At 46.6% G+C, this 20,476-nt stretch overlaps 1 protein-coding gene across 6 annotated transcripts in view; it reads left to right on the forward strand.

The window, feature by feature from the left end:
- The window catches only part of Epp13 (epididymal protein 13), a 29,225-nt gene that overhangs the window by 3,358 nt on the left and 5,391 nt on the right, over positions 1 to 20,476 (forward strand). For 2 of the 6 annotated variants that reach the window (NM_001177416.1, NM_001177417.1), the window contains 11 exons: positions 2,631 to 2,636; positions 3,344 to 3,352; positions 4,542 to 4,550; positions 7,913 to 7,939; positions 10,295 to 10,351; positions 10,836 to 10,853; positions 12,808 to 12,813; positions 13,889 to 13,897; positions 15,403 to 15,411; positions 16,982 to 17,008; positions 18,353 to 18,379. In NM_001177416.1, coding sequence (NP_001170887.1) covers positions 2,631 to 2,636; positions 3,344 to 3,352; positions 4,542 to 4,550; positions 7,913 to 7,939; positions 10,295 to 10,351; positions 10,836 to 10,853; positions 12,808 to 12,813; positions 13,889 to 13,897; positions 15,403 to 15,411; positions 16,982 to 17,008; positions 18,353 to 18,379 — 204 coding nt within the window. Of the gene's footprint in view, positions 1 to 2,630; positions 2,637 to 3,280; positions 3,353 to 4,541; positions 4,551 to 7,912; positions 7,940 to 10,294; positions 10,352 to 10,835; positions 10,854 to 12,807; positions 12,814 to 13,888; positions 13,898 to 15,402; positions 15,412 to 16,981; positions 17,009 to 18,352; positions 18,380 to 20,476 lie in introns of all 6 variants that reach the window. The other 4 variants (XM_011250665.2, XM_011250666.2, XM_006540265.3 and 1 more) reach the window with 4 other exon arrangements.

Below are 20,476 nucleotides of genomic sequence, written 5' to 3' on the forward strand. Positions count from 1 at the left end.
CTGTTGGGTCTGAAGAACCATCTGAGAATTCTGGGGAAGGGTAGAGCTTCAATCTGCTATAAAATCCTGGCTTGAGGATCAGGAAAAAAAAAACTATTTAAAAGCAAGCCAATGCCAGGCATGATGAAATATGCCTGTAATATTAGGTAGAGGCAGGGAAATTGAAAGTTCAAAACCATCCTCAGCTACACAGTGAGTACAAGGCTAGCCTGTGCTACATGAATCATCCTCAGCTACACAGTGAGTACAGCTACACAGTGAGTACAAGGCTAGCCTGTGCTACATGAATCATCCTCAGCTACACAGTGAGTACAAGGCTAGCCTGTGCTACATGAATCATCCTCAGCTACACAGTGAGTACAAGGCTAGCCTGTGCTACATGAGACCCTGTTTCAAAAAAAAAAAAAAAAAAGGCTAGTTTAAATAGAAAATGGCTGGATTCTCACATCTGTACCTGCATCCAGTCTGTCATGATGTGTTAATTTGACTGAAGTAAATGTAATCTCAAATGGAAGGAGTTGGAATGTTGTATCATCACTGTTTTAGCCAGAATTCTCCAGGGAACTGGAAAGAATAGAGGAGAGAGAATAAACAGAACTTAATGAAATGGAAGCAGACTAGAATGAAAATAGGAATAAACTATGATGCAGATATAACAAACGTGAGTTAGTACTGGGTAGCACTTTAATCCCAGCACGTAGGAGGTAGACGCAATTGAGTCTCTGTGAGTTTGAGGCCATTCTGGTCTACAGAGTGAGATTCCACTTTTACATGGGTTCCAGACATAAACTCAAAGTAAATAAATATATCAGAATAGGATAAATATAGGTTATAATAGAAAATGGAGTATATAAAAAAAGAATAGAAATAGAAGAAGAACAGAACTGACTAGGACTGCCTATGATAAGATATAGAATAGACAGGTGTGGGGGGATTTATTGTGGAGGCTAAGGAGACCCTTAACATATCGTCCCAAGCTGGAGAATCAGGGAGGTTGGCAAGTCTTATGAAGGACAACATTTAATTGGGGCTGGTTTACAGGTTCAGAAGTTCAGTCCATAATCATCAAGGCAGGAACATGGAAGCATTCAGGCAGGCATGATGCAGGAGGAGCTGGGAGTTCTACATCTTGTTTCAAAGGCAGCTAGCAGAAGATTCACTTCCAGGCAGCTAGGACTAGGGTATTAAAGCCTAAACACACAGTGACACACCTACTCCAACAAGGACACATCTTAATGCCAACCCCTGGCCCAAGCATATACAAACCATCACACAGTCCATCAAGGGCCCGGGGAGCCACTGATGTCAGCCTGGGAATTCTGGAGTTTTGATATCCAAGGTTGGGATGTTACAGACACAGGGGAGCAAGGATTTTCTCTTCCTCTGTTGGCCTGCTGAATGTCATACATACCTGCAGACACTCCCTGGGCCATACAACCATTCAAAGCAAATGCTAAATCACTGAAGCTTCTGTTTCAGAAGAAGAGGGAGACTCGGTGCTGCTGACACACCAAGACCCATCAATGCAACGATGAGATTCTGGTGGTTTGAAAAGGCTTGGCCTTCATAGACTCATGTGTGTGAACGCTTAGCTCATAGGGAGTAGTACTATTAGAAGGTGTGGCCTTGTCAGAGGAAGTGTGTCGCTGTGGGAGCAGGCTTTGAGGTCTCCTATGCTCAAGCTATGCCCAGTGTGGCACACAGTCTACTGCTGCCTGCAAATCAAGATGTAGAACTCTTGGCTCCTCTAGCACCATTTCTGCCTGTATGCTGCCATGTGTCCCACTGTGATGATAATGGACTAAACCCCTGAACTGTAAGCCAGTCTCAATTAAATGTTTTCTTTCATAAGATCATGGTGTTTCTTCACAGCAATAAAACTCTAAGACAGAGATTAAATTATGCTTTCCCAGCTACTCGAGTGTCCCTTAATTCACTCAACCATCATTCTTTTGAAAAGTCCCAGGGACAACTCAATGGTTCTTGGCTGATCTTTTGAGAATCCCCCCCCCCCCCCCCCCACAATGGCACATGGCAGAGGAAAAGGCCCTGAGATTGTGAGTGGCTAGAAAGCATGGACCTCTTGTCTTTATTCCTATGGCCTAGGGAAGTTCAGTACTCAGCTGGATTGAATAAATGGAAAGAGCTTTTCTGCGCAAATGTAAGATAATGCTATCATTTTGAAAGCAGAGAGAGGGAAGCAATGGAAATTCAGTACCTAGCAAGCCTTGAGCACTTCAAACTTGTCACGCAATTACATTATCAAATCCAAGTGGCAAAAGCTCTAAATTCCCACACTGAGCCATTCTTTCTCTGACTCTTTTGAGAGGAGGTTTATATGCTCAGTTCAGGACCCAGCACGGGCGATTCGAATTCAGCCTGAATTCAGCCCCAGGACCATTCTTATTCAAACCATCACAGGAAGTTCTGGACACTGGGCAGTCGGCCTTTGTATTACGTAAAAGCCCCTCCCTATTAACAGTCGGTGTGTAACTGTTCCTTGAAGGAACAAAGACTTACAAGGTGAGACTGAGGTAATTTGCATATGTACTGACCCACCCTCTTGTTTGCTTCGATTTTTTTTTTTTTTCTGGCTGACTCAATGACTCTGGTTCCCACTCCGCCTCCAGTCAAAAGTAAGTCACAATCCCTCTCTATATAAACAAGGGTTGGGGTGGGGGGGGATCCAACTCAGAGAGACAAAAGTGAGGGGGCAAACACTAACCATCACATTGTGCAGGAGCAGACTCAGAGAATACTCAACTTGAACCTGGCCACTTGACCTAGCTCTAAAGGTCATTGGGTGGGGCCAGATCTCATAGGATTGGTGCTTGCAAGAGAGAAAGAAAGAACCTTTGTTGGTTTCCATGACTATAGTTTGATATTAATGTCAGTAGGATCAAAGAGCTGATCAAAGAGAGTGGGAGCCCCAGTTCTCTATATAGCCAGAGTGGACCGCGCGGTATTTCCCGGTGAGTAACAGGTCAGAAGGCTTTCTTCTTTTCTGAGAAGTAAACAACCTGGCCTCCAGCTGAGAATAGAAGGTTGACAATCCGTTGTTATGTAGACCGATTCTGCTAAGCTCCTGGAACAGGGAGGGTTAGATTCCCTGGAGCTCTCATTTCCAGAATGGATGCATCTTCAAAGAGATGGCAGAACCAGAGGCTAAGTCAAAGCTCCCCATTCTAGTTTCCGTGCCCTATTTGGGGATCTTTGAAGTACACTAAGGGACGATGCATAAAAGATGACCTAATTGATTCCATTCCATATTCCTTCTTTGGTTGGACAAATGTCCCATTGGTCCCGGCTCACCCTGTCTTTCCTGATCCTCTCGTGCACACAGTGCTGAAAGGTAAGAGTGTATTTCCTTCCCCATCTGATCTAGCCGATTTTGTCCCTCAGAAACAATAACCTGACTTTCAACCAGCATTTCCTGTCCTGGGTCCAAAGCCTAGCTTCTAATCTAGGGACTAAAGAGAATCTGAGTAGCCAGGATACCTCCTTTGATAGAATTCAAACACCATTTTCCCCCTCTTCCCACCAAATTCAGTGTTTTTTCTCCTTAATCCATATGTAACTGTTTTGCATCTTGGTGAGAGTAGGTTCAAGGCAAATTCAGCTGAGAAGCAAAGAATTATTACCCGCAGCAGGCAAGGAAAGACAGTAGTGATTTCCAGAGTGGCGCCCTCCTCCAAAGGAGGACTGTTCTCGAGACAGCAGGCAGCCTTTCTTCTCCTTCCAGCATAGCTGCAGACAAGCTGTTTGACTGCCATTCTCAGTTCACTAAATACGGATAGGTTATTTGTCTGCTGGTGAAATGAGCCAATGCAAACCAGATTAGATTATATTAAATACAGGGTTATTGGGACCCTGCACCCACTGGTGAATTCACTGGCTCCAAGGCCCGAGTCCAGGGAAGTTGCCATGAGGAGAGAGAAGGAAGGGAGGGGGAAAGAGAAAGAGCTCACAGGCAAGGGAGAGGAGAGGAGAGGAGAGGAGAGGAGAGGAGAGGAGAGGGGAGGGGAGGGGAGGGGAGGGGAGGGGAGGGGAGAGGAGAGGAGAGGAGAGGAGAGGAGAGGAGAGGAGAGGAGAGGAGAGGAGAGGAGAGGAGAGGAGAGGAGAGGAGAGGAGAGGAGAGAGAGCAGCCCAGGACTGGAAAGGTCAGAGTTGAGAGCAGGGTTTACAAGGTAGGGGCTGAGGGATGCTGGGAGAACCTGGAGGCCAGGTCTGTTTTGATATGTAAAATATGCACCTCAGTCCCTTGTCCCCAGGTCTGAACTCCCCTCCCACCCCACCCCTCCCTACCCCCAATCCGCTGGGACTCTTGGGAATCTCATGGAACCTCAGTCTTCATTCCCAACCAGGCATCACGACCCATTATAGATTCCATTTCCCAATAAGTTCCCAGCCCCCCAGAGCCTGATCTTGCTTTTGGCTTTCTAATTATGGCATTGTCTCCATGATCCATCTGATTCAACGTCCCGTGCTTCATCTGTAATCTTGGCTATCCATGTCACCTCACCTGGTCCTCATGCCATCAGGAATCTTGGGTAAGTGTGTGAGTCACATTGTTGTGCACTGAGTAGTTCAATGGAAAGCTTGGAGCGAGAGTTTGTAATGCTGAAAGTCAGTCGTAGTGATGCATACCTTTAATCCCAGCACTCAAGAGGCAGAGGCAGGATCTCTGAGTTTAGGTCAGCCTGTTCTAATAGAGTACCAGGATGACAGGCTAGAAAGACCCTCTTAAAAATTAGAATTATGGGTTGCACTCAAGGTTGTCTTTTGACCTCCATACATGTACCACAGTCCATGTACACACACACACACACACTCTCGAATAAATGTGTAGTTTCTAATTCTTATTTTTCTCTCATACATTGCCTCCTATCTGAGTTTCCTATCCATCCACTTTTCCCAGTCCCTCTCCCACCTCCCCTCTACCCCAGATCAACTCCTTCTCTGCTTCCCTTTTAAAAAATTAAAGAGCAGGATATCCATCTAATATGGCCTAACAACATACAGTAAGTCTGGGCACAACCCTCATATCACAGCTGAGTATGGCAACCCAACAGGGAGGAGGAAAGGGGTGCAGGCAAGTGTCAGAGACACCCCCATCCCACTGTTGGGAGTCCCACAGGAATGCCAAGCTACGCAACCATACTATGCAGTGGACCTAGCTCAGGTCCGTACAGAGTCCATGTTTGTCTGTTCAGTCTCTCTGAGCCCCTCTGAGCTCCTCTGAGTTGATTCTGTGGGCTGTATTCTGTGGTGTCCTCAAGCCCTCTGGCTCCCACAATCCTTCCGCTGCTTCTTCTCTGGGGTTACCTTGGCTCTGCCTAATGGTAGCCTGTGCATCTCTGCATCTGCTCCCATCAGTTGCTGAACGACATCTTTCTGATGATTATTGGACCAAGCACCAGTCTGTGAGTGTAGCAGAATATCAGAAATCATCTCATTGACTTTTTCCAGTCATGTGTGGCTCTATCCTGGGTCCTTGGGCTGTCTTGCTTTAGGTTCCTGGCCATCGATGCAGTGTCAGGCATAAGGTCACTGATAGACTTCAGAGGGTTTCCGCTGCACTACACCGACCCCCATTGCCCTCTCTCCTTCCATTTCTGCATCCTACTCCCACCCAATCCCTCCAGTCCCTGTCCCTAATTGCCTCCAGTCCACCCTCCAAAATTCTATTCTATTTCCCCTTCTTAGAAAGATCCATGTGACCCCCTTGAGCCCTCCTTGTTACTTAGCTTCTCTGGGTCTGTCAACTGTAGCGTGGTTGTCCTTTACTTGACAGCTAATGTCCACTTATACGTCAGTACACACCATGTTTGCCTTTCTGGGTCTGGGTTACCTCACTCAGAGTGATCTTTCCTACTTCTATCCATTTGCCTGCAAATTTCATAATGTCACAATGGGATATTACTCAGCCACTTTGTTTTTTTTTTTATTAAGATTTATTTATTTATTATATGTAAGTACACTATAGCTGCCTTCAGACACAACAGAAGAGGGTATTTGATCCCATTACAGATGGTTGTGAGCCACCATGTGGTTGCTGGGATTTGAACTCAGGACCTCTGGAAGAGCAGTCACTGCTCTTACCCACTGAGCCATCTCTCCAGCCCATCATATGCATTTTAAATGGCTCAGGAGGTAGCAGGTGTTTGCTGCTTGATGACCTGACTTTGCTGCTCCGCACATCTGAAAACAGAGAAGAAGGCAGGGGCTAGAGAGCTGGCTCAGTAGTTAGCTGCTGCTTTTAGAGGATCAATTCCCAACAGTCATGCTCAGCTGCCCACAACTGCTTAGAACACCACTCCAAGGGATCCACTGCCCTCTTCTGGTGTCTTCAGGCATCACACTTACATGAACATACCCACACAGATACACATAATTAAAAACAAAAAATAAAAAATTAAGTGGGGCATGGTGGCGCACACCTTTAATCCCAGCACTTGGGAGGCAGAGGCAGGCGGATTTCTGAGTTTGAGGCCAGCCTGGTCTACAGAGTGAGTTCCAAGACAGCCAGGGCTACACAGAGAAACCCTGTCTCGAAAAACAAAACAAAAAAATCTTGTGGGGTGGGAACTACAAGATAGATGGCTCCTCAAACAACATTGGAGGTTGACCTTTGGCCTCAATATGCACACATATACATCTTACATCTTGGTAAGTTTTTAGCGTGGTAATAGAAGTCCAAAGATGGAACTAACTCAGAATCTAGTGGGATCGTGTGAGTCTGCATGGCAACCCTGTTGTTGGGTCATATTCTCCTTCAGTACGAAATTGCATATACTCCAGCAGACCATACTATCCTACACTGACAACATAACCATCTCAGTTTGTGGATGTCCATTCTCTGATGTTCATACAATGATGAAATTTCCTACTGACTTGGTGTTCAGACCACGCTGGAAGTGAATGTTGCCCTATATGACTGAGCTGGGTCAAAGGGTGGAGACTCTTAAAGAAACTCTAAAATCAGTGGTTCTCAGTCTTCCTATGAAGCAACCCTTTAGTACAGTTCCTCATGTTCTGGTGACCCCAGCCATAAGGTGACTTCATAACTGTAATCTTCTACTGTTATCAACCGTAATGAAATATCTGATATGTACAGTATTTGATATCTGACCCTTGAAGGGTCACGACCCACAGCAGGTTGACACACAGTAGGTTGACACACAGTAGGTCGACACACAGTAGGTTGACACACCTACTCTAAGTGATGTTGATACTATCAGGTGGGCGGATGGAAAGACAGAAGAACAGCTTGACACACAGTGGATGTTTAATAGTAGATGTTACAGATTTATTGCTTAAAGAAGGGACTCTGAGGAGCCCACCAGCTCTCAGGGGGGTTGGGTTTTTATTTGGGTTTAGATTGTCCCATTTGGTGAGTCTTCTATCCTGTTTTTTTATTGCTATGAAGTTACCTATCTGTTCCTTCTATAGCAGGGACTGGGTTTCTGTCTATGTCCACAAAGTGCAGAGATACCTGATTGGTTGACTGGCTGGGGTCAGAGCATATATCCTGATCTCCTTTCAAGTGTAAGAAGTGCAGAATGAGCCACCTCGTGCAAGGGGAAATGGGAATACACGGCAGAGAAAGGCAAACTGCTGGGGACAAAAAGCCACAAAGAAATTGAAATGTATTCTATATTGTTGGGAATAAAAATCCATTTAAAAAACCCAACCAAACTGGGCTCATTATGGCCCCCTCCCTCCCGACATCCTAAATGGCCTTGGCCTCAATAGTGAAGGCGCCATAGCCTCACGTCCCCCACACTTGGCTGGGAACTTCCATTCACTGCAGATTTATTTCTTTTTTCTTTTTTTTTTTTTTCTGTTTTGACTGTTGTGTGTTGACATCATTTGTTTTTGCTTTGTTTTGTTTGTTTGTCTCTTCCCTCAGGGTTGATGGGCAGACTGTCCCCAGATGGTAAGTGTGAATCTCTGTTCTCAGCTCACAAGGAGTGACACAGCTACAGAATGCCTTATGCTTTGTTTATTTGGTTCTAAATTTAAAATAAAAAAAAATTATGCTGGGTGGTGGCAAGCCCCTTTAACCCCAGCACTCAGGAGGCAGAGGCAGGCGGATTTCTGAGTTCGAGGCCAGCCTGGTCTACAGAGAGAGTTCCAGAACAGCCAGGGCTACACAGAGAAACCCTGTTTCCAAAAAGAAAGTTATAGTGAGCAGGCACATGCGCCAAGGCATGCATGTGGAAGTCAGATGATACCTTGCACAAGCTGGTTCCCTCTCTCCACTGTGTAGGTCTTAGGAATAGAACTCAGATCTTCAGACTTGCTAGAAGGCACCTTCACATGCTGACCCATATTGCTGGCCCAGGTGTGTGTGAGTGTGTGTGTGTACGTGTGTGAGTGTGTATATGAGTGTGTGAGTATGTGTGAGTGTGTGCGCGTGTGTGTGTGCTGGTGTGTGCATGAGTGTGTGTGTGTGTGTGTGTGTGTGTGTGTGTGTGTGTGTGCGTGCACGCGCACATGCAAAGACCAGTGGAGGACATTGCTGTCCAGCTTTATTTCTTTTAGTCTTACTTCCACGAGGCAGCATCTCTCACTAAACCTAGAGCTCACTGTTTTTTTGGTTGGCTCTGGTCAGCAAGTGCCTGGGATTCCTCTGTCACTGAATAGTATTGGGACCACAGGTGTAAGTGGCTGTAGCCAGCTTTTTATATATGTGCCACAAGGATCAGAACTAAGATTCCCACACTTGCACAGCGAGAACCCTTCCCCACGAAGCCACCTCCCAAGCCCTCCACCTCTAATATCAACCTTCTGGGGCACTAATAGCTGTAATGTATGTATGTAATGTATAATACATACATACATACATACATACATAAAATTGTATATATAAACCAGAGGTTCTCAACTTTCCTACTACTTCAACCCTGGAAGACAGGTAGGTCCTCATGTTGCTGTGACCCCCAACCAAAAAATGATTTTGTTGCTACTTCATAGCTGTAATTTTGCTACTGTTTCAAATTGTAATGTAAATATCTGAAATGCAGGATATCTGATACATGACCCTCAAACCCCACTGGTATAAACCATTATGATAGTAGTCCTTTAATGTCTGTACAATTAACTTGGAGTTGAGAGCCTGTAAGGTCAGAGTCATCAGGAACAAAGTAGCAACTGACAAAAGTTTAGCAACCAGGCAGCAACATGGCTCACTGGGCAAACTTCACTTGCTGCCAAGCGTGATGGCCTGATTTCAGTCCTCAGGACCTACAAGGTAGAAAGAGAGTTAAGCCTAACACTTCACATCTGTAAGTCTGCCACTTAGGAGGCCGAAGCGGGAGGCTCTTAAGTTTGAGGCCAGCCTGGGCTACATAGTGAGTACCAGGCTATATCTGTTGCTTTTCTCATGGTGTGACAGACTACCCTGACCCTAGGAATGGAAGGGTCTATTTAGTTTACACGGGTGGGAGTGGGTGGGTTGTTCTGCGTTGATTCCTTTGGGCGCAGGTGGGGGAGGGTGGAGGGGCACAAGATCTCCTTAAATGATGGAACATGCCTTTAGTTCCAGCACTTGGGAACCAGAGGCAAGTCTTGAACTCCCAGTCCACCTGCCTCTGCTCCTGAGTCATGAAAGCACAGATGTACACCACCTTAATTTGACTCCATTGTGTGTATGCGCACATCAGTGTGTGCACCCATGGAGGCCAGAGGTCAATGCTGGATATGTTTTTCAATCACTCTCCACATTATTTCTTCTTGAGACAGGCTCTCTTCGTGAACCTGGAGCTCACTGTTTCCTTTTCGTTTCTTTTAAATGTATTTATTTTTATTTTATGTGTATGGGTGTTTTCCCTGCTTGAATGCCTGTGAACCATGTGCATGCAGTACCCATAGTGTCCAGAAGAGGGCATCAGATCCCCCGGAACAGGAAGTTGTGAGCCTCCCTGTGGGTACTGGGACTCAGAACTTCAGTCTGGCAAAAGCAGCCAATGAGTGCTCTCGTTTGCTGCGCCACCTCTCCGAACCTTCCTGGTTTTGTTTTTATGAATAAATGTCGGAAGAGGCTCACGCACCAGGAGGTGAATGAGCCAAGATTTGGATACAGATCCTGTTTGTTTAGCAACACCTTACTTGCTCTTAGAATGGTACCCACACGTCTTTGCCTCATCCAGCCATAATCGTGTCTCTCAGCCTTTTACAGCTGAGTTCTTTCCCCGTAGGACCATACCCGCACTCTTCCCCATGTCTGGGATAATTTTTCTTTTCCCCTTCCAAGATCTTTCCACTCAGCTAATCCCTGCTCATCTTTCAGGTTTCAGACAAAACATCATATCCTCCTCCAAGACGCCTCCCCTGGTAACCACTCCAGGTCAGCAACCAGCATCCCTTTAAAAGTTCCTACCACACCCTGCAGGTCGACCAGCACACTACTCCCACCTCTGACGCACTTCATGAGGCTTTTGGTCCCCCTCCCCTGCAAGCTCCTGGAAAACCATGGATGTTGTTTACTGGGGGTAGATATTGTCTCACCCAAACCTTGCTTATGCCCAGGATACAGTAGTGCTTCATAAATATTTATTTTAGAGAGAGTGGATGCAGACTCAAGTCCCTGTCCTGTCCTGCAAATCGAGAGAGACTTGGGTTGCCTGCTTTCAATAGCATCCTCATCTCTTGTCTCTGTCTGGTCAGGGATGCTTATCTGGTGGCAAAACTATTAATCAATCTCTCTCTCCCCCCACCCCCTTGTCTCCTGCTCTCTCGCTTACTCTCCCACCTCCACTTTCACTCCCACACTTCTCTCTCCCTCTCTCTGCACCCATGTTGAACATGGCTGCATTGATTCTTCCTTCCAGACAAGTCAGAAGAAGAAAGTAAGTACCGTGAAATCTTATGACTCCCAACTCTCCGTACCCCCATTTTGCCAGGGATTGAACTCAGAACCTGTGTGCTAGGCAGGGGCTCTACCACTGAGTCACACCCCCAGGTCCTCCTTGGGGTATTCCAACACATGCTGTACTGATACACTTTTTAACCTCCTATTTTCTTTCCTTTCTTTTTCTTTATTCTTTTTTTTGGGGGGGGGTTGGTGTTTTTGTCCTTGTTTTTCGAGACAGGGTTTCTCTGTGTATCCTTGGCTGTCCTGGAAGCAGTTCTGTAGACCAGGCTGGCTTTGAACTCACAGAGGTTCACCTGCCTCTTGCCTCCTGAGTGCTGGGATTAAAGGCGTAATAAAGAGGCATGTGTCATGATCACCTGTCTTTTCACTTTCTATTTTCAAACGCATGAACTCAACTGTCTCAAAATAAAAAGTAACTGCCTGGGATTCCCCAGTGAGGGGCTGGGGGCGTGGCTCAATGATAGACCCTCTGCCTAGAATCCCCCAGTGAGGGGATGGGGGTAAATCAGCAATAGAGTGCTGTATAAGATCCTTTATTGAATCCCCAGTACCACAAGAAACTTTGTTAGAGCAAGTAATTTGCAAGTTACACAGAGGAAAACTAGAAGTAGTTTGGGGGAACTCTGTTCAGATAGGGTTGTACACTGGAGGATAGGGGATGAAGGGACAATAATGCAGACAGAATCCCAAACGGGTCACAACAATTCTATTGATTTACTTGGTTCAGTCCATTGCAAAGTCCCTGATTGTACAGTATGAATATATTGGATGTTTCTGATCGGCTGAGCCAAATTCTGCTTTTCTCTAGTCTAGTGCGGCTTGAATTTTCCTTAATTGAAATGCCCTAGCCGGGCATGGTGGTGCACGCCTTTAATCCTAGCACTCGGGAGGCAGAGGCAGGCGGATTTCTGAGTTCGAGGCCAGCCTGGTCTACAAAGTGAGTTCCAGGACAGCCAAGGCTATACAGAGAAACCCTGTCTCAAACAAACAAACAAACAAACAACCCCCACCACCACCACCCCCAAAAAAGAAATGCCCTAAGCTGAGTGTGTTTAAAATTTCAGACATTTTCAGGATTTCGAACATTGCTGACTCTTGTCAGTTGACTCTTACCCCGCACCCAATCTGATCTGGACAATATCCAAATCCAGACCTGGATGTGCTGTCTCAGGCTGGTAATCCCAGCACTTGGGAGATAGATGGAGGTGGTGGTGGTGGTGGTGGTGGTAGTTTGGCTGGATTTGAACCTACAGAAAGAGTTGCAGGATAGCCTTGGTCTGTGGAGTGAGAGGGCCCTGTCTCAAGAAGTAAAACCAAATGGAGGCTGGAGAGGTGATTCAGTGGTTACAAACACTTTCTGCTTTCCTAGAAGACCTGAGTTAGGTGCCACCCACTTAAGACAGTTTACGATTGCCTGTGGCTTCGTGTGGCTTTCAAGGGCATACACACATGCTTACACAGGCATATACACGTAAATAAAGTGAAATAAACTAAAAAACAATGAAAACAAGGCTAAGGGAAACTATTCAAGCATCACCTTGGCACTCGAAAAATCTTGTAATGGAGCCATTTTGGATTAGGGATGTTCAACCTGTGCAGGTAGGCAAGGGTGAACTCAAGCTAGAGTCCACTCATACTCACAGATAAGGCAAGGGTGAGCTCAAGCTAGAGTCCACTCACACTCACAGATAAGGCAAGGGTGAGACATTAGGAGACGGTTGGCTGTATCCGCTCAGTGATACTGCAAAACTGGTTTCCTCTCTAAGGTAGTTCAACAGAGCACAAGAACAATTGTCAAACACTTTTAAAAGTATTTTAAGAAAGAAAATGGAAGGCACCAGAGAGAGAAGGGACTAATATTCATTTTATTCTCTGGCCCATTCTTTCCCACATGAACTCCTTGATTCTGTTTCCAATCTGCCTTCCAGTGAAAAGTAAGTTATTTCTCCTTTTATTGTTGATGTCCTTTTGGTGTTTGTTGTTTGGTGGGAAAGTCTCAAGTAGCCCAGGCTAGCCTTAAACTCCGTATATAACCAAAGATGACCTGAAACCCTTGACCCTCCTACCTCAGCCTCCTGAGTGCAGGGACGACAGGGGTATGCCACCATGCCTAGCAAAGAAAATTGTTTCTGTAGGGTTTTTTTTTTCTTCCTTTCTTATGGGTAACTGAATGTTTCTAGATACTTGGAAGGAGAAACAAGAAAGAAGGGAGCTAGGCACGGTGGTATTTGTCTATGATCCCAGCACTATGAAAGCGGAGTAAGGCAGGAGGATTAGCAGTTTGAGACTAGCCTCAGTTATATATCAAATTTGAGGTTAGCCTGGGCTACATAAGGTTCTGTAGCAAAACAAAAAGGGAGTGGGAGAGAAGGGGAGGGGAGAGGAAACTGTTTTTAGAGGAATTTACCCCACTAGTGGAGGAGACCCCAGGTGGCTTTCAGGCTCCGCCCACTTCCAGGGACTGTAAACTGGGGTCTGAAACTGTATGTATTACTGGAGTCCCAGTATTTGAGCAGATGCTGAAACTGCCCCCATTGTCCTAGAGCACAGGACAGCAGGAGTTACACGTGTTTATAGGTAGAAAACAAAACCAAAATAAAAAACAGGATCCAAGCCTTCCTCCCTGACTGGGGGTGGGGGTAGGGTGGGAAGTGAGATGTGGGGAGGGTCGGGAGATGACAGAAGAGTGGAGATGCTTTTCTGATGTCCTCTAGATTGCTGGCAGGTGAATTCCCAGGGGGAAACGGGCCAGGCGACTCGAGGCATAGGGATGAGTGTGTCCAAAAGCAGACAGGTCACAGATGACCCAGCATCTCTGTGTACAGCCTCGCCGGTGCCGTTTGGACTGGATGATACTTCCACGTCCCTTGTGGGGTGGCCTCTGCTGAGGATGCTCCAGGTGGAAGGAGGGGGGGTCGGCCATTGTTAACACCCTTTTCTTCTTCACTTCTGCCCTTACCCAACAATCCCACCTGGATTTCCCTCTCCTTGGTGCTCCTGTTTCAACAGTATTGAAACGTAAGTGTATGTTTCTTCTTTCACCTGCCTCACCTTCTTATTCCTGCCAAGAGGCTCACATCAGTGCAGGGACTGTCAGGAATGGGGGCAGAGCAGGGAATGCAGTACTCTCAGCTTCCAAAGGGCAGATCAAGGAACAGCAACAAGGCTCAGAGGGTAAAAAGAGCTTGCAGCTAAGCCTAAGTTTGATCTCCAGTACCCACGTGGTGGAAGGAGAGAATTGGCTCCTATCAGTTGTCCTCTGACCTCTATACATACACACACACACACAGATTCACACCAACAAATAAATACCATATAATTTTTTAAAAGTATAAGAGAAGCTTAAAGAGATGGGTTGGTGATTAAGAGCACTTGCTGCTCTTCCAGAGGATCTTGAGTTCAAATCCTACCCACACCAGGTAGCTCACATCTGCTCTTAACGCCATCTTCAAGGATCTGAATCTGATGCCTCTTCTGGCCTACACACACACACACACAAATAAATAAAAACAAGCCAGGCAGTGGTGGCACATGCCTTTAATCCCAGCACTCGGGAGGCAGAGGCAGGTAGATTTCTGAGTTCAAGGCCAGCCTGGTCTACTGAGTGAGTTCCAGGACAGCCAGGGCTACACAGAGAAACCCTGTCTTGAAAAGGAAAACAAAAAGCAAAAATAAAAACAAACAAATATTTTCAAAAATTGGGGGCTGGAGAGGTAGCTCAGTTGTCAGGTCTTCCAGAGGACCTGGGCTCCCTTCCTGGTGCTCACATGCCAGCTCACAGCTATCTGTGACTTTAGTTCTAGGGGATCCAACCTCATTTTTAAATTTTTTTTTGGTTTTTCCAGCCAGGGTTTCTCTGTGTAGCCCTGGCTGTCCTGGAACTCACTCTGTAGACCAGGCTGGCCTCAAACTCAGAAATTTGTCTGCCTCTGCCTCTGCCTCCCAAGTGCTGGGATTAAAGGCATGTGCCACCACGCTCAGCCTCTCTCTCTCTTTATTTTTAAAGATTAATTTATTTTATGTATATGAGTACACTGTTGCTGTCTTCAGACACACCAGAAGAGGGCATCAGATCCCATTACAGATGATTATGAGATACCATGTGATTGCTGGGACTTGAACTCAGGACCTCTGGAAGAGCAGTCAGTGCTCTTAATCACTGAGCCATCTCTCCAGCCCCTAACCTCCTCTTCTTACCTGTGCACCAGGTATACATGTGGTGCACAGACATACGCAGGCAAAACACTCACACACATGAAATCAAATACATAAATAAGCACGTAAAAATACTGATAACTTTAAAATGCCCCACCTCTCCCATTGGTCCTTCACCACCGTCAGAGTCTTCTGACCTCCATGTCTCTCAGGCTAGCCTTCTTCAGCTCTGCTCTAAGGCCCGCTGTCCTGGGCTCTGAACTCCCATCTCCCACCATCTAAAGTTGTGATTATTTCTCCCTCCTGTGGTCTCCTCTCTCATGGACCCTGGACTCATCAACACCTCCTGCCTCCTGGATGGACCACAGGGATCCTTGGTAAGTCCTTCATTCTATGTGGGCCCTGGACGTGTGTAACCTGACATGTGTCACCAATGGGCTCAGGACTCCCTGGAAATTCGGGCCCTGACACAAGTCACCAGAACATGCACTGGGAGTGACACCTAGAATTCTAGTGCTAGAGAAGCACCAAGTGGTGGGTCTGGGGGCTCACTGGCCTGCCAACAAAGCCTACTTGGTGAGCTCATGGCCAATGGGAGACCCTGTTTCTAAAAATAAGACGGATAGCTCCTGAAAAATGACAATTGGGTTGACCTCTGATCTGCCTGCCCACCTCCATGTCTGTACACATGGCAGAAACACACCATGCACACACACACACACACACACACACACACACACACACACACACACACACTAGCAGGATGCTCCATTGGGTAAAGGATCTTGTTGCTAAGCCTGGTGGCCTAAGTTTGATCTCCAGGTCCTACATGGTGGAAGGAGAAAACTGACTCCTGCAAGTTGTCCTCTGACCTCTACATGTGTTCTATAATATGCTTGTGCCCAGAGTCACATGGGTAAACACATATACATACACACACGATGATGATGATAGTGGTGGTGGTGGTGATGGTAGAGGTGGTGATATGAGATGGGCAGTACTGGGCATAGTAATACATACCTTTAATCCCAGAGACAAAGGAAGGGAAAACTCTGTGAGTTTGAGGTCAGCCTGGGCTACATAGCAAGTTCCAGGTCAGCCAGAACTTCAGTGAGACCCAAACAGAATGTGTTAAAGCCTTCCCAGTGAGAAATTGCTATACCACTCTTTTTGTTTGTTTGTTTGTTTGTTTGTTTTTGTTTTTTTGGAGACAGGGTTTCTCTGTATAGCCTTGGCTGTCCTGGAACTCACTTTGTAGACCAGGCTGACCTCAAACTCAGAAATCCGCCTGCCTCTGCCTCCCGAGTGCTGGGATTAAAGGTGTGCGCCACCACGCCCGGCTAAGGAAAAACTCTTTAATGAGCCTGAGTACTTCTGCCTAATGCACAGAAGGGAACCAGCTCTGAACAGAACATCTTGTCTTCTATAGTTTCACAGTCCAGGTTGCATTTTGGGCGCTGAAACATGTTTTACGGAGACAGAAAAGCCAAGCTTTGATTGTTTAGATGGATGCAGGAGTTACAGGATAAAATTTTGTCATTTTTACCAGAATGGACTAGGGCTGCTTTAACATGTATCTGTTGCCTGAGGTCATCCTGTTTCAGCCTGGCAAAATCGCCCTCCTCTGAGTAAGAGACTCAGAGAGCTCCATTAAGTAATTTCTGCTTTGTGTGTTTAATATCTCATAAGCAGATTTAGTAGAGCCTCTGTAACATGAATTTATTATTCTCAGTTTTTCCTATATCAAAAGAAAAGAAGGAAGGAAGGAAGGGTGGGTAGCAAGCAAGGCATGCATGCAGGCAGACAGGCAGGCAGGCAGGCAGGCAAGTGGGCCCGAATTCCACAGGGCTCTTTAGGAAATGGGTCTGGGGTGAGCATGTGGGCTCTATTGACCTGGGTTCTGTATGGCTACCTTTGAGATTCTATTGTATTTCTTTATTGTTTTAGGTCTGCTGAGCCTCCAAGTACTGAATGGTGAGTTGGTGACGTCATCATTTCTGGTTTTGGTTAAACAGAGGTATTAGCTTTTCCAGCTGGAAGAGATGTTACCGAACCCTACGTACCTCAACTCCACAATCATTAGCAGCACAACCCCATGACACGCATCCAAGCCACAGACAAACCTCATGCTCCATTCACTGTCGTCTTCTAGGCATTGAGATAGAAGAGGGAATAAGATATATCAAACGCATACCAGGTGCAGCTAGCAAGCTGAGTGGGGTGGTACAGACCTGTAGTGCCAGCACTCTGGAGGTGGACACAAGAGGACCAGAAGTTCAAGGCCAGCCTGAACTACTTGAGACCCTGTCACAAACAAACAAACAGCTGGAGAAATGGCTCAGTGAGAGAATGCACTTCTTGCCAAGGCTGATGATCTGAGTTCAATCCCTGGGCTGCAAGTAGTGGCAGGACAGGATGGACTGTCGTCAGTTGTGCTCTGACCTCCATATGTATACTCTGGCACACAAATTCATACCACACACACACATACACACACAAACGTGCACACCACCACCACCACAATACACACATACCATACACACACACCACCACCACCACCACCATATACATACACACACACACCATCACCACACACCATACACAACACACACACACACACACACACACATTCCTCATATCACACATACACATATGTGAACACCACACATACATACAAATACCCCCTAACACCACCACTACACATGCACAAACACAACCCACACCCTACCCAGACCCCACACTACACACACATACCACCCCTCCACACACGCATACCACACACATACACCAAATAAGCAAATGTAATTTTAAAACAGAATCAGACAAACAAATGCAGCTGGTATTTTGATGAGTGGGGAATGAAGTGGTCCAGAAGCAGGCACAGAGTCTGAAGAACACCATAGTCCTACGGAGCGAGGAGAGCAGAAGACATGAGAGCACAGTGTGGAGAAAGAGGCTGATGTGGTTTAGAGGGAATTGGGCCATCACGGTCCACAGGAAGTGACATCTCAGCAAAGGCTTGAAGGAACGAAGGAGATCAACACACACGTGCATACTGTGTGCATGTGCGTGCATGTGTGTGTATCTATGGGGAGGGCATGTCACAAAGAGGAATAGCCAAGTAGCAGTGGAGACCCTGATTCAAGTGACATTAAGCAGGTGAAAGTCTCCCTTTCATCAGAGGGTCCCAGAAACATCATTTGCCGCTGGGTTTCCACCCAATCTCTAATTTTCCTTTATTTTTCTTCCCTTTCCCCTTCTCTCCTTCTTTCTCCCCTCCCTCCCCTCCTCTATTCTCTCCACGTTTTTCTTTCTTAGAAGAAACAAGTAACTGCAAAGAAGAAGGTGGGTGGGCTGTATGCTCGAGACCTCGTGCGGGGTGGACAGGCGGTTAGCACCTTCCCTCTGAGTGAGGTACACTGTAGTACTGGAGGAAAGGTCAGATAGCTGCGTCAGCCTCAGCGCCTGAGGCTTCTGGGAGCATCCAAGGCCCCAGCCACCCTCTCCCTCCCACCTGGCTCCTCTGAGTCAATGCACCTGACACACTGAGGTAAGAAGAAGGGGCATTCTGCTTCTGCCGACCTCCAGACCCCCTCCTCTCCCCTGGAAATGCCTGGGTAAGCTGAGTGGCAGGCGAATGTGACTGGAAACTAAGAGAATGGAAGGCCACAGACACAAGCCTCCTGCTGGTGGATCGCTCCTGTTAAGTGATCTTGGATTAAGATGCCCAGTGCGACTCGGGCAGAGTGCATATCTAGTAAGCACAAAGACCAGGATCTGGTCCCTAGGGCCATGCGCAACGGCAGTGGTGCCTCACACCTGTAACCCTGGCATTTGGCAAGATCAGAAGTTTGAAGGCAACATGGGCAGCTTAGAAAGGTTCAAGGCCTGTTTTGATTTCGTGAGGACCTCCCCCCCCCCCTTTCAAAACATAAAACAGAGAAATAACATCAGAAAAGGTAGGCAAGGCTGGCAGATGTCATTATCAGAGGCCAGCATGGACAGGGGAATCTCAGGTTACAGGCTGGATGAGCAGCTAAGTCGAGGCCAGCTTAGGATGGTGAGACTCCATCTCAAAAACAAGACCAAACAAAACAAAAGTGAACAGCAACAACGATAACAACAAACCACCGGGCACGGAGTACTTAGAATAGTGGTTCTCAGCCTTCCCAACTCTGAGACCCTTTAATACAGTTCCTCGTGTTGTGGAGACCCCCAACCATAAAACTGTTTTCAATACTACTTCATAACTGTAATTTTGCTACTGTTATGAATTAGAGTGTAAATATCTGCTTTTTCTGAGGATCTCTGGTGACCCCTTGTAAAAGGGCCGTACAACCCTGGGGTCCTGACCCATAGATTGAAAGCTGCTGATTTAGAATGTAGAGGAAAGATCAAGGTTAGCCTAGGCTACATAGGCAGTTGGAGGCCATTGAGCTCCAAAAGACCTTGTCTCAAAAACAAAAACAAACAAACAAACAAACAAACAAACCCTTAGTAATGTCCCCGGGAGCTGTAATTTATAACAAACATAGCAATCCTAGCAGTAAGAATATGCACCCGCAATTAAGAGTTGAGTTCCTGGGTTGGCGAGGGGGCTGAGAAGGTGGAGGTGCTTGCCTCCAAGCTGGAGGGCCTGATTTGATCCCCAGTGGAGGAAGAGAACCATTTCCTGGCATTTGTATGTTGTTTAAAAGAACCACCAAGTAACATGTTTTAGGAGGTTAGGAGAACCCTACAGCCACTCGATATAAAGGAAACTGGGGCCCACAAGATGGTCCCATGGTCAAAAGCATTTTTGGAACGTTCAAGCAGTACCCACTTAAAGGTGGGGGGACAACCCTGACTCCACAAAGCTGCCCTGTGACCACCACATGTGTGGCATGCACATGCCTGTACAGACAACATGCACACCCACATAGTGATAAAAGGTATCGTCTCTGTCAATTTCCTATTGCTGTGATGAGACACCGTGACCAAGGCCACTTATAAAAGAAAGCATGTAGTTGGTTGGATTCCTTACAGTTTCAGAGGATGAGTCCATGACCGTTACGGTAGGGAGCACAGTGACAGACAGGCATGACAGGTGTAGGCAGGCAGGCATGACACTGGGGCAGTAGTTGAGAATTTACACTGGATATAAAGCGCACAGGAGAGCTCACTGGGAATGGTGTGGGCTTTTTTAATCTTAAAGCCCACCCTCCAGTGACATACCTCCTCCAACAAGGCCACATCTCCCACCCTTCCAAAACACTCTAGGAACTGTGAAAGCCAAGTATTCAAATGTATGCGCCTACGGGGGCCATTCTCATTCAAACCACCACATATGTCTTTTAAAAACTGGTGGTGCAGGCAAGATGTCTTAGCAGGTAAAAGTGCTTACTGCTAACCTCGATGACCTGAGTTCAATCCTCAAGATCCATATGATGGAAGGGGGGACTC

This window comes from Mus musculus, chromosome 7 (assembly GCF_000001635.26).
Source record: "Mus musculus strain C57BL/6J chromosome 7, GRCm38.p6 C57BL/6J".
In the NCBI taxonomy this organism is placed as follows: domain Eukaryota; kingdom Metazoa; phylum Chordata; class Mammalia; order Rodentia; family Muridae; genus Mus; species Mus musculus.